The sequence below is a fragment of the Polistes canadensis genome, unplaced genomic scaffold (assembly GCF_001313835.1).
Source record: "Polistes canadensis isolate GaletaPanama2010 unplaced genomic scaffold, ASM131383v1 scaffold_78, whole genome shotgun sequence".
NCBI classification, from domain to species: domain Eukaryota; kingdom Metazoa; phylum Arthropoda; class Insecta; order Hymenoptera; family Vespidae; genus Polistes; species Polistes canadensis.
This window is the reverse complement of record NW_014569625.1, coordinates 93,344-107,656: the sequence shown is the minus strand read 5'-3', so window position 1 is coordinate 107,656 and position 14,313 is coordinate 93,344. Positions and strand designations below refer to the sequence as shown.

The 14,313-nt window shown below is 43.5% G+C and overlaps 1 protein-coding gene across 1 annotated transcript; it reads left to right on the top strand.

Annotated features, from left to right (window-relative positions):
- Positions 1 to 10,641: 10,641 nt before the first annotated feature.
- On the top strand, positions 10,642 to 13,822 carry LOC106786604 (fork head domain-containing protein crocodile). Its single transcript, XM_014748162.1, has 3 exons — positions 10,642 to 11,771; positions 11,946 to 12,713; positions 12,938 to 13,822. Exons 1-3 carry the CDS (start codon positions 11,065 to 11,067, stop codon positions 13,047 to 13,049), a joined length of 1,587 nt encoding a protein of 528 aa, XP_014603648.1. The 5' UTR covers positions 10,642 to 11,064; the 3' UTR covers positions 13,050 to 13,822.
- Positions 13,823 to 14,313: the final 491 nt, after the last annotated feature.

Genomic DNA, 14,313 nt, shown 5'->3' with positions numbered 1-14,313 from the left:
TTGGTACGTCATTCCAATGGAGTCGTATACTTACTTGCACGCGATAGCTTCAACTTTTATTAAGAAAATGCTTGACAATTTTCTCTACGTATATATTCACAAGTTTCATGGAACTAACGGACGGACGTCCTTTAAAAACGAACCTCTGATCCATTGTAATAATAGCCCTACTTTCACGGATCTGTCATTTATCGACTACAATGCAACGATAACAGTCCCACCACCCCCTCTCTCCGGTTATGAAAAATCCGAAAAAGTAATAATTGCGATGAAAGACTGGAATGTTTTCTTTTGCTAGCGACGAAATGCACGGGATCCTCGAAGATCTCGCGCGTAGGGAGGAAAGTGGCACGTCGAGGATGAGAGAAAGTGACGTATCTTTCTTTCTTTCTCTCTCTCTCTCTCTCTCTCTTTCTAGCCCACACACACACACACACACACACACACACACACAGAGAAACCAAGAACCAAGAGGGAATTCGTGTTGGAATAACATTGGGTGACTGTAGTACTGTCAACCCCCATCTCTCCTTCCATTTCTTTCTCTCTCTTGTACCTTTTCACTGCGTTCACGTGTCTCTCCTCTTCGCTCCTCTTTTCGATCTGACCTATCCTAGCCAACGGCTTAGTTAGATTCTAGACCACTATGATAGAATAGACGATGGTGTGGTAGTGTTGGTAGGAGAGATGAAACAACACGGCATTCCCATCGGCACTTTTCGTCTCTCTCGCTCCCTCTTTTCCTTTCTTCCACGTTCGTTCATTCGCTGGCTCGCTCTTTTCCGCTTATACTCTCTTTGCTTCCCTAAATGTAGCCAATAAAAACAACACTATAGTCGTGACGAGAGGGAAAGAGAAGCGGGTCGATGCCGAGGCGGTGAATTATAAAAATAACAGTGCGAGACGATCGAACAATTGGCCGATTCTCGCTCGGTGACGTTTCTACGGATCTCCCCAACCGCTGCTGCCATTGTTGCTCTACTCCGACGAATGCTTAAGCTTTCTCTCTACGTTTTTTATCTTCGTCCCCCTTTCCATCCACGAATTTTCTCTATTTGCATACTCCCCCAGCCCACCTCTCGCCAGTTATATATCGATAATAATACTATTCATTTGGATGGTTTTATTTTATTGAACCCTTTAAGCTCAACATTCAATTTGGCCGTCTCTCCTCCCTCGCGTGTAACGCACGCGGGCCAGTAGCCGTACGCCTACGCCTTAGAGCCAAGTCAAAGAGAGATAAAATCTATAAATATGTGGGAGGCGCACGCGACCCATTCCAGTGTTTGTTCAACCAGGAATAACCTCCGTTTCTTCATCGTACGGCGAAGCCCAAGAAGAGGCTGGTTTTGTGGCTTGACGCAAGACTAATCCGGGACAGAAAAGTACATCTATTATATATATATATATATATATATACAGGTTCAGTCCATTTTTTTCATTTGCCTCAATTCCAATGGAATAATAATAAAATACTCCTTTTGCATGAATATTAATATAAATGAAATATATAACTATGTACTATCATTACTTCATTTGGAATTCGGATAATTTGTCAGCACGTCGTATCCATCGTCCTCGTCGTTTTTCTCGGTTCTGGAGAAGACGCGATACATACATTCATCGTCCTTACCGCACTGAAACTTGCTAGTTATTTCGACGTTCATCAAGTACGCAAGTTAGTTAGCGGTAAACACGGCTCATCAATCTTCCGAGAACATCAGCGGCACAGCGTGATGCTTTCTCTTTCTCTCTCGTGACGAGATGCCACCGATCTAAAATACTTCCAACACGTGTATCCATTAAGGCGATGTCGGGGGAGGGGGGGGGGTTAAGCCTCATTCGGGAGGAACATAATCGTCAAGTTGCCTCTTTACCTATCGATGATCGATTTGCAAAATAAAACAGACTAAATCTTTAATTGAAAATTGACAACCGATCATATGATAGGTTTAGGGTATTAAGGAGTAATAGTTAGTAGTTAATTGGAACCGTAGACGTAGGCAGGAAAATAGGAGTGTTTGCGCGCGCGCGAACCCACGTAGGCATCGTAGCGATACCGGCCAACGAGCTCCGCCATTCTCCACACCTGGCAACAGCCAATGGTAGGATAAAGGAGCTGGAACGAGAGAGCTTTTGCTCCTCGAACGCCACACCCTTTATTGCGACCACATATCGACCGAGTCGCATCAGTCCTATGACTAACGATAAGTAAGTACGCGCGTCCCTTCGTCCTAATTTTATTTATTAAACAATGGCAGAAAAGGCAATATTTTTCCTAGTTCCTTAGTAGCATAGGTGTATTTAAACACCCAAGATGGGACTTTAATAAGCGAGTAATGGACGAGCAGTCGCGTCTCGAGACGAAAGTTAACAAAGTTTACGGTACGGGAACACTCAGCCTACCCTAGGTTCTAGGTAGTTAAGAAAGTAATCGAATAGTTTAACAAAGTCTTGGTATTTGGATCCAGCCTAAATGTTATTTCACGCTATGACAAGGATCGTTTCTTCGAGCAACACTCTCTCTCTCTCTCTCTCTCTCTCTCTCTCTCTCTCTCTCTCTCTGTCTCTCTCTCTCTCTCGTTGGCACTACCGATCCGCGCGTATCGTGTACCTGACCACCGGATAGACACGAACGACGAGAGAGGGAGTTCGTCAAATATGTATGCGGATAAACACGGGACGGTTGACAGAAATAATATCCGCGGGTGAAGGTGCGTGCACCTGTCTGTTACGTGGATCCTCCGAAAGATTCTGCCTGATCCTGTCGAGGAGACGGAAACGAACAAAAAATCATATATATTTGATTAGAAAGAACATAACCCACCGTCTTTTATATTTATTTTCTTCTTTTTTCAATGTAACCCCTAAAGTATCCCATAAGAAAATAAGCGCGCGTGGAATATTTCTATATTATCTGTAGTTATTTATCGTAACGCGCGTATCAATTGTGTTTAATTTTCCTTTGGAGATGGAAAAAGTGTGGGCTACGGAGGATTAAGAAAAATTCATCAAAATCTCTTCTATACCTATTACGACAAGATACCGAGGATAATTCCCCGTTCATTGTGGATCTATCATGAAAGTTTTCGTCGCGTTATATACGGTGCGACGGGAATGAGCAGGTGAATCGTTTAGCTGCGTGCGTCTGGATTTTCCCGTAACGTTTCTACGTGATCCAAAAAAAGTAAGAGAAAAAATATCTTTTGTTGTCAATGAAACGATCGAGCTCGAGCAATAATACTTTGGTGGACGATACCGAGAATCTGGATTTCGTTCTTTTCATCGCGAACCATATAAGATTCAGGCACATTCGTCCTGGAGATTTTGAGAAGACCACCGGAACAGTTCCAAGTACACATAGGACCGCCTCTCTCTCTCTCTCTCTCTCTCTCTATTCGTTTGATTTTGTTATCCTGCGTACTTGCTACTTATAGAAATATCATTTGGAAGAGTATTTCCAAGTCGCAAAGAGACAGACATTTTTCATTGGAATTTATAGATATTGCATTCCGTAAAGAGAAGTCGAACCCGTAAAATAAGCGAGTGTCAAAGATATTCGCAAAGACGGCGAACATGCATACGTGGACGTTTCACTCACGTGAATGCTCGCGAGCATACCGAAGTCGTAAAGTCTTTCCTCTCGACGAGGAGGGATGAAAAAGAATTCGGTACCTAATTCGAGATGTTTACCCAAGCACCGTAGCGGCTCTCTTAATTCATACGCCCTGTTGTTGCAGCTCAGCGAGAAGGAAATTTATTAAAATCGTTATAGCTTGGTTGCGTCGGTGTAGAAACGCGTTATTATTACGTACCGAACGAATTATTATTATCCGAATCTAATCAAATATAATTGCGTAGAATTTTGAATGCCCTGCAAGACGGCCGGCCTGCAACGAGAAGCATCGGAATACCCCATGCGCGTTGCCCATTTTCATCGTTAATGTTCACAGTTGGCATCTGCCAAAAGCCAAAGATTTGATCGGACGATTTGCGAGGGTCTTCCGAGAGGCGCCACCTATATCTCGTTACTCGGCACGTCTAAGAATAACGATCGGTTGGACGACGTTAATGGATGATTTGTTCGACTTTAAAGAGGAAACAGGGTGAGAGAAGAAGAAGAAGAAGAAGAAGAAGAAGAACCACACGGCGTGCGATACTTTAGAGAATTTAGGTGGAAATATCCGAAGGAGAGTTGGTATATAGGAAAAGGGCAACAGGAGATGAAGAAGAAGAGGAACGTGCGTTTACTATGCCGACAATGTTTGTTCAGCCGCAACTTCTCTAAATCTTTTGTGCCCTATGCGAACGGAGGGTTGTACGATCGTCTCATGCACAACTTTCCTACATACATACTTACTTACTACACTGATGAATAAACGCGTTTACTCGCAATCGGGTACCTATCGACGTTTTACTTATACAAAGAGTTGTTCGAATCGATACTCTCTTTTCGAGAGATTCCGAATGCGAAATCAAGTAACAAAGATATTCATATAGGGTGGGCTTTTATATGATTTTGTTTAGTTTATCATATTGCAAGATGATATTTTTCAAAGAAAGAGGATGAAACGATAGTTAATGAAACGCAAATGCGTGCGAGGGACGGCGCGGCGCGGCGCGGCGCGGCGCGGCGCGGCGCGGCGCGTTCGTCGTGAATGACGATGACGATGAAAAGTCGTCAGCTCGTCACTTCATCTTTGGTAGGATGAGCATTTAGCTTCCGTTTCGTTTGGTCGGAACACAGATCGGCTGTCTAAAAGACACGAAGCAACGGCCAAGACAAACCTTAAATGCTTGCTAACCAAACAGTCGGAATTAGCCGCGTTACCCGCCCACGAGGAAACCGGCGCTTTCACCGTTTATACCTCTCTATGGCTATTATCTTGTTCGTTCCAGCAGCCGTATCCTTCGTCCCACGAAAGAAGGTTGCGTCAGGGTTGCAATGTTGCCAGGGTAATTGATTGATTCTTTCCTTTTAACCTAAAGGAACTAACTTTTAACCTAACTTCTCTAACTTTTACATATCTACTGAAAATCAAATAACTATTATTATAGATAATTCACAAAATATCTCAATATTTTCTATGTCCTTTTCCTTATTTTATTTTCTTATCAGAAAAAAAAAACAAACAAATCAGAGCTCCTCTTAAAAGAGGAAAAAAGAGAGAAGAAGAGAGTTGTATCCGTACGAATTCACCACCACCGGCTGGATTTATTTCTTTAAGGCAGACAATGAGGAAGGAAATGCGGTTGATACGTTTTCAAGATAAATAAACCGCCCTACGCGGTAATGTACGACGAAAAGAGGACAACGTAGACGTTTCTATGACGCGTTTGTTTGCATCCTGAGAGCAATTCGGACACGTTATAACAAGTCGCTAATCTCCAATGAAAATATTTCTTACGGTCTCTTTGTATCGCGTTTTGAGTCGAACACGAAATTAAGTTGCTACCGTAAACGTCTTTATCATTGAACATTCCGTTTTCATCATTTTTGAAGATATACTTTTTCCGTATGCAGTCTTTTACGAGCAAATAATGAGGGGGGGGGGGGTTGGTCTATTCTTTACGCATACCCACCGAGAATCAGGCTGCATATTGTATGCTCCACTTAATCTTTATTCCACAAAAATAATAATTTACACAATTATCTCTATGCATAATACGCATCGATACGCGCGAGAGATCCTTTTGTTTTGTTCCAGAATATCGTAACACTTAGAAATTTAAAAAGGTATATACAAACTATATATATAGTTTGGTGTATAACCATGACTACGTAAAACACTTGATACTACTTTTCACGCTCGAATAATAAAAGAAAATAAATCGAGGGAAGAAGGCAGTTTCCTGCGTAAGTTTGAATTTCCAGGCTGGGTCATGGACGTTCGGCCGTCGAGGGTTTAGCAATACGCAACCCTATCTGTCGAAGCCAACCGCGGAATATCACTGCACATCCAGATAATCCTCCGGGCCCATTGATATGCTGATGGTGAGACTTGTCGCGTGAAATTGCCAACGGGTATGCATTGTTCGCTTGAATTCCGCTTTGGTCCTTTTCAGAGCGAGCGAGCGAGCGAGAGAGAGAGAGAGAGAGAGAGAGAGAGAGAGAGAGAGAGAGAAATACGGGGAATGATGCCACCCCCGTAAACCTCCTAGCCGCGGTTCAATCCTATCGGCAACGACCAGGTTTCTCGTTTTAGCCTCAAACGAGAAAACTTTCTCTCTCTTTCGGTTTAGTGAAAGAATAACGAGCACGATTTTTGTTGGAACTAAGGGAGAACGCGGTTATAACGTGATATCCGATATCGATCCCACATCGTTGAAACGAAGAAAACTCAAAGAAAAATGTCGGAGTAGCGTTCTAATGCTAACCAGATTATGCCTATTTTTCTCCGACGGCGAGAACGTGAGAAACAGCAGGCGCTGCATCGATCTGTTTGTTATCTTTATGCGCGATCGTATCGCAGCGTGCAGGTCATATTCTTGTAAGTAAACGCATGCAAGGAGCAGCGTCGGGTAAACCGATGGATGACTGCAAGAGAGATACGACCCAGAATTAGTGTGTACAGTAGGTAGATAGGTAAATACCTACCTAGGTACTATACGCATGTGTACGTACGTGTAAACATTCGAAAGCTTTATATCAAAGCCTCGAATCGTGCTAAAGAATATTCGTATTTTTTGCCAGCCTTGGATCAATTATGAAATTTCTTATTGGCTACTAATGAGAAAATAATACAGTTCCGAGCTTCATTGGAATAAGACACGCTTGTCACGCATGCACACACACACACACACACACACACACACTGAGATTCCTTTAATTTGATTCGTGGAGCGGAAACGACATCTTGACGCGGCATCACCAAAATGTTACACCTCTTTTTTGCGCTGAATATTATTCCGACGTAGGTTACGTTCCACGCCCTACGTCTTCTCGAGTATTGGTTTACACGAGTAGTTTGGAGGTCTCGAGAATTAAATTTCATCGCTATGTAAACATCATTTTAGGACTCGTGAGGAGGAATAGACAAGAAACATACGGAGATACGAAGCCGCCGGACGCGAGTCTTCCTTCTTCGGTTAATCCGATCGGAGGATTTACCAGATTTGGTTACTTCGCGTGTCACTTATCCATAGGGCAACTATTTATTTAGTTACGGTAGCTAAAACATTCATCATTTTATTATTTTTTTTCGATTACGGATTGCGGGTTACCGTTAAATCTTTCCTAGTAGTTATCAAACGTATATTCCCGAATATCTGCTAATTAATTCGAATGATTAAGATTCTGCTGTGCCCTATTTGCATATGATTTGCGTCAGGGTTTCTGCTTTGGTTAAGGTCTCATCGTTTGTAGAGCACGTGACGTAAGCATGTTGCCGGTACGTCTTCGGAAAAGAATATCGTTGGGAGTAAGAAGCGGTCTCATCGAAAACCATCCTGGTTTATTGTTTTTGGACGAAAAAAGAGCCTTCTTCGTATCCGCAGATGACTCCGATCGCTAAGATAAAATGGCTATACGTAAGATAGGTCAAGGAGGAGAAAAAGTTTATTTTGCCTTCTTTCGAAATACCGTAAACACTCGGAGGGGAAAATCCTTTTGGGAGATAGGTAGATTAGGTATACAATGCGAGAACGTAGATAATTTCAACAACGTAGTCAGATTTTCACGATTATACGATATTTCCACGGTATCTAGCTACTTTAAAACTGAATACTTGCTCGCGGCTACAGAAAATATGCAAATCGCCTTGTGTACGTCCTCGTTGAATCGACGCTAATCCCGATTATGGGCGAACCTTACTTACGTCAGGGTAAAGCTTATTAAACTTAACGTCGCTTAAGTCAATCCGGTTACATTCGGAAATTCCGGAAAAATGATCTTTCTTTCTAATCAAATCTTTGCACAAAGGCCCGCCCTACAATGCTACCAGTCGATTTCATCATTTTCCCGTCAATCAAATCACATTCCGAAACAAAAAAAAGAAGAAGAAGAAGCGTTAAAAAGTTTGGTAAGAAAAGGGAAAGTTTGGTATTTCGTTGCCGTACGAGCAATGGCTCCAGGGAGTTCATGAATCTCTGAGGTTGAACGCAAGCAAAAGATAATTAAAGTTTTGTTGGAATGCCTTCGTTGGTATTTTACAGGTTGGCAGTTTCTATCAGCCGTAGGCCATCGAAAAAGAAAAATCCAAAGGCATCATTGTTAAAATTGTTTTTTTAATCCTTTCCCTGCCACAAATCCAATATGTATTATTGAAGCAAACAAAGATTTTATCACAAAAGATTTCTTTTTCTATTTTTTCGTTTCCTAATCCCTAAAAAAGTGTTTTCCTCACGTAGGTGTTTCTCTTGTTAGCTACGTTTGAAATATTGAATACAATACTTATAGAATGGAACCTGGGATAAAACATCAGTAATTTACAGCACTCGAATGTCAAAGTATCAAAGAAATACATAATGAAAAATCAGATAATTCCTTTAAAAATTTTTCATTACAAATATCAATCTATATTATTTTCATTCTATTTTCTTGAAGTAATTAAACGATGCGAGTAATATTCCTTTGGTTAGGTCAATTGAATTTGGATTCTTTGGAAAATCCAATAGTAACATGTAAGAATACATATAGGTTGTTGGAAAGGAGAGGGTAGAAGGTGGAAAAGTGGAACGATGGGACGATCGAACTCGTTCCGGGAACCCGGATAGTGGTTCGTAGGATTCGCGAAAGAACAGGAGGCTCTTGAAGACGGAGACGAGGTGTCCCATCGAGTGTTTTCGCAAGGCAGGAGTCGAACCCTTAGAAAAACAGACGGCAAATTGAATCTCTCGTCTCGTTCGGTACCTCTTCTTCCAATAACTCCACTACTCTCCTACTCTGCTTTCCCGAGGGAGCTTTCTCGAGTTCCTTCGTCTACGGATTACCTACCTATCTATACTACTCGCGGCGAGAAAACGCTTTTCTTCCGGTTCGCCTTCCATCACCCTTCAATTTTTTTACATTCTCTGATAAAAAGACGAATGCCCGATATTTATCGGGTCAGTATTTTTATGCATGAGTATTTCAAATGAATGTTTGGTATCCTTGTTCAGACAAAACCAACTACTTATCATTAACTTTGACCATTCTCATTAAAAGTAACTAAATATAATAAGTCATTCGTCGAAAAGTACGGCGTCAATGAGCCGTAGTCGAAGGATAAGAAACGATAACGCCTCAGCTGAGTGGAAGCCCAGAGCTGTCACGTAAATCAAGCGATTTAACGCGTTACCGAACGGTTTGCCAAACAAAAGTCGGTTTACTGCTTCTCGCCGAGATATTTATTGAAAAATAAGGTAAAAAATAGTCCAGGTAAAAGAAACAAATGAAACGCGATCGAAAGAAGAAGAAATAATTTGGCCAGGTAAATACCTATTTTCCCTTGGAAGAAGGACATCGCATTAAACTCTTTGACGATTCTATTTCTCTCCGTAGGTATGTATAGGACTCACTAACAGATTTCCACGCTATGACCATTTCTTAAATGTCGACGGTTGGTTGTCTCACTGTACACTTTTACGATATCAAAATATCGAACCAATTACGAATGGTATATATAATCGTATATCGTTTGAAAAGATAAAACGCGTTGCACACGGGACACTCCGAGAGAACAGGGACGAGGACGATTGAAAAAAAAAAAAAATACGAGGTTAAAGAGAAAGATAAAAGGTGATAGAGAATAAGCAAAGAACGAAGCTAGATAGATAGATAGATGATAGGTACTAAATACGCGGATGCAATCCGTCGCTCGTAGATTCGTCACGAGATTTAAAAAGTGTCAGAGGCAGGCGTGAGGGCCTATGATGGCAGCGACCAATTGTAAAAATTCACGTTTACGAGTGGGTACCCTCGCGTACTCTTTTTCTTTCTTCATTTCTTTCCGTCTACGATAGGTAGGATACGAAGAGAAGACGACGAGAGCAGGACGAAGGTGTTCTCTGTCTTTTTCTCTTTAGTGGTCTCTTTTAACGTTAACCCAAAAGACAGTAACATGCGTGCGTGCGACGAAATGGGCATGGCCAAGGTAACTCGGTGATATCGGGTAGTGGCAAGGTGGCGATAGGGTGGCGGCAGGGTGCCCATCCTAAAGTCGTCCGATTGGCCAAGGTTCTCGAGGAGGGTTCAGCCCCTAGGCGAGTGAACGAATGGAAGCTCTGGTTCCCCTACTATGCGAGTTCGGCTCGACGCATTACTGCGGTGTTTAACTCGAGCGCGCTCGTAGAAGGATTTTTCTACGAGACGGAGAGGGGTCCGGATCGCGCTGCTCGCGCGCACACGTCCTCGCGTTCATCCTAGAACGCTCTCGGTCTCTTCGACTCGCGAACGAGGCCCCAGTGTGTTTTTACTCGGGGTTGGGTAAACTCCGACCTGTTGTGTATCATAATACAATCGTTGCACCTCGCGCTGCTCTAAAGACGACACCCAGGAGGACACCCAGGAGGACGTCCAGGAGGACACCCAGGACGACACCCAGGACCACCGCCGCACCTTTCTCGCGTCGTCCACGCATTACTTTGTTGCTCTTCCTCCTCCTCCTCTTCTACCTCTTTCTCCTCCTCCTCCTCCTCCTCTTCCTCCTCCTCCTCTTTCTCTTCCTCTTCCTCTTTCTTTCTTTCTTTCCTTCCTGTCTGCCTGCCTGCCTGCCTGCCTGCCTGCCTGCCTGCCTGCCTTCCGTCCTGCCGTTCGAGTTTTCCAGGTAAATCTATGCCTTCATCCTACACTATACAAAGACTTTGACTTATTTTTCCTATGATTTTTGGGAATAAAGGATTAATAGAACTCGAAGGCTTGGCATTTCGAAAAAAGTTTATTCTATCCTTCGAGGAAGAATTTCGTTTTATATTCAATGGAATAAGCAAAGAGAAAGTGGAATAGAGAAAGGAAAGAATGTTGGAAATATTATAATCGCATAAGTGCATTTTTCAAGTAGGGTGCATGTGCGCATAAGTGTTACCGTCATAAGAAAAAAGGTGTCGTGGTTTACGAGACGGAAAGAAGAAAATTGATTAATCAAAATGCACACGTTGTTCGGGGAACAAAATGCTTATTATCGTCACGCGAGCGCTGTACCCGTTGGTATGGGCACTGCATCCTATCCAGGTGTGGGCGTGGGTGTGGGCGCTGCTCCAGGTTATTACGAGCAATATCGATACAGTGGATATGCGACGGCTGCTGGTTATCCCGTGTCCGGAATAACGCAGCAACACATTCACCATCCGGGTAAGGACATGGTGAAACCCCCTTATTCGTACATCGCTCTAATCGCAATGGCAATTCAAAATGCTCCGGACAAGAAGATCACTCTGAACGGTATTTATCAGTTCATAATGGAACGTTTTCCGTACTATCGCGAGAACAAACAGGGCTGGCAAAACTCGATTAGACACAATCTCAGTTTAAACGAGTGTTTCGTCAAAGTGCCGCGCGACGATAAGAAACCAGGCAAGGGTAGTTACTGGTCGCTCGATCCGGACAGTTACAACATGTTCGACAACGGTTCTTACTTACGTCGCCGGAGGAGATTTAAAAAAAAAGATGCTCTGAAAGAGAAGGAGGAAGCGTTAAAGAGGCAGGGTCTCCTGACGGAGAAACGAGGACTGCAATCGCAACAGGAGGACGTAAAGTCGAGCAACGGCGGCGGTGGTGGTGGTGGTGGTGGTGGTATCGTAAACCTCGCGCCATCGATAGAAACGACAACGACGACGGCGGCGGCGGCGGGTAAAAAACTCGGCGGCGGGGGTGGCAACGGCGGTAGTGCGGTAGCAGGGGGAGGGGGAGGTGGGGGCAGTGGCGGTGGTGGTGGTGGTGGTGCTAGTGCTTCTGGTGTGGCTAGTGTCATCGGTAGTGTTGCGGGTGTCATGGAGGGTGGTACCGTTACGACTACGGCGAGTACGACTACGACCGGGTTGTGCAAACCAAAGAGAGAACCGGTGAACGATCATTGCATGGCCGTGCATAGCAAGTATGGTCTGCTCCATAGCCCGATACAGCAAGACACCAAGACTACGGTTACAGGCGTGGTCGTGGCAAACGTGCCATCTCACCAGAGCCAGAGCGTCATTCAAACGGCTCTCGGAAGCCAGGTTCATCAGGGTCATCACCAAGTACATCAAGAAACAGGGATTCCGGATGTCTCGATGGTTGGCCTAGATCCCGGCGCGTTTAGCGTCGACGCACTCATGACGACGCGAGAAAACGCTCTGATGAACAACCGCGTCGACCAAAGCACCGGTGGCGGCGGTGGCGGCGGTCAACATCCGCATGCTCACGCTCACACCCATGGCCACGCTGCTCATGGTCACGCTCACGCTCTGCAACACTCGCACCCGCACGCCCACTCGTCCGCGTGCACCACGACGACCAGCACGACCGCCGCGGTTGCCGCCATGATGGCGAGCACCGGATACGCCCCTCACGGTAGCGCCGTCGCCAGAGGAAATTCCTCGCCACCCGGGACCGGCATGTACGTACCTTATTGCGCGCCTACGCCCGGCTACATCATGGACCACTCCGATTACAACTCCAGAAATCACGGGAACGCTGCAGCCGCGGCGGCCGCCGCGGCCGCTGCGGCCGCCCACACCCAGTGGTATCAGGAAGCCGCTAGTCCCGATGCTGCCCCCATTTATCAGGACACTCAATCGCCGAGCTGTCAACTTTACAGGTACGTCTTCCCCTTCCTTCGCGCGTCCGCCTTTCCTTCTCTGAACAAATCGACAAAATATTCGTCTTCGTATTTTTCAGATCTAGCCCATCGACTCCCCTTTCAACGGGTGCAGCACCCTCCCCGCCACTTTACCATAGATACTTCCAAGACTGCAACGCCGTTAATGGCAGCGGCAATCTACCGATAACGCTGCAGAAATACTGAGAATACCGAAATTCAAGGCCCCACCAGCGAGGCCTTGAAGAACATCAGAACGAATATGATCCTGGCCTGGTTTACGTCAAGCAAGAGTGGATACCAATGACGGAGGAACTCGCCAAAGATTGGAACTGAAGGGGAGATTTAAATAATCCTCCTGAAAAGAGTTCGGTAAAATGATACTTATTCCGTCTCGTTATAATATATTACATTCTTATCTTTCCGCGTAGTTCTTTGTAAAAAGCAACCTCTCTCCTCTCGAAAAATATGCATTTTATCAACGAACAGGTGGTCCGAGAAGAAAATTCTCGATCGTTCGAGGATCATTTTCACATAAATGTATTTGTATATAAGTACCTTTATTCCACGATTCGTATTGAAATCATTTTCTTTCGAAAGTATCGACACGCGGGATATGGTATTCTTATTCAAAAGCTTATAAAAGAGAAAGAGAGAGAAAGTGCTTGCGTGGAAGATTCGGTAGAAGAAAAACGGTGCTCGTAAACTCGGAACTCACCTGAGCAAACATTCGTCATTCGGTAGGCACGCTGTCGCTGACCTAGGACAATTGTTTCATCGAAAAGGCGTCTTGTTTTTTTCCACAAGCAAATTCAATGCAAAGCTTTTTCAGCAACTGTGCAAACGTTCCTTGCAAAAATTCCCGACCGACGGAGGAAAAATATTGGCGTGGCTCTGTTTGCCCTATGTCTGCTTACTTCCGACAAAAGTTTAAAAAACCTTGTCTCGTTGCATCGAATCTTTCTAATCCGCGGAAATATTTCCCATTCGATTGATCGTTGTTTAACTTTCAATGGAAAGTTATCAATATCGATTTACTGATAATATATTATAATAGAATATCGATACTTTATAAATCTTATTTCATAATAAGGTTTATTTAAATTCGAATTTTGTAATGGTACTCGATACTATTCCAGTGTTTATCAGTATTATATATTCTTATAAATATCCTTGATATTTTATGAATACTATAATTATCGATATCGATTACTTTTATTTCCAGGAAATTATTCTTCCGCGATTTGACTTTTCTAATATTTGCAATTAAATTGAATCGTCACTTTGCATAGATTCGATGTGTATACGCAACTTTTTGAACGTTTTAATCGGTAGTCTTTTGCATCGATACAATAGACCGTTTTATCGACGTAATTATCATGATCTCGTATTTTTTTCTATTGAATGTATTCTATACTTACATATGCATGTACATATATAAACGTATAAATATCGTTCAAATGATAAACGACATGTTTTCATTAACAAGCATCGATCAATCATTTCGAATCGTCTTTAGCGTTTGTCGAAACGTTCTAAAAAATATCAATGATCGTTTAAGACATTAAATACGTTCGATCATTTTTTGTACGTATAGTTG

Excerpts from the sequence above, each read along its gene's own strand:
- LOC106786604 (XM_014748162.1), top strand. The coding sequence starts at position 11,065 with ATGCACACGTTGTTCGGGGAACAAAATGCTTATTATCGTCACGCGAGC. Across the intron at positions 11,772-11,945 it reads ACGGCGGCGGCGGCGGGTAA|TACGACCGGGTTGTGCAAAC; the intron begins AAAACTCGGCGG and ends GGCGAGTACGAC. Across the intron at positions 12,714-12,937 it reads CCGAGCTGTCAACTTTACAG|GCCCCACCAGCGAGGCCTTG; the intron begins GTACGTCTTCCC and ends CCGAAATTCAAG.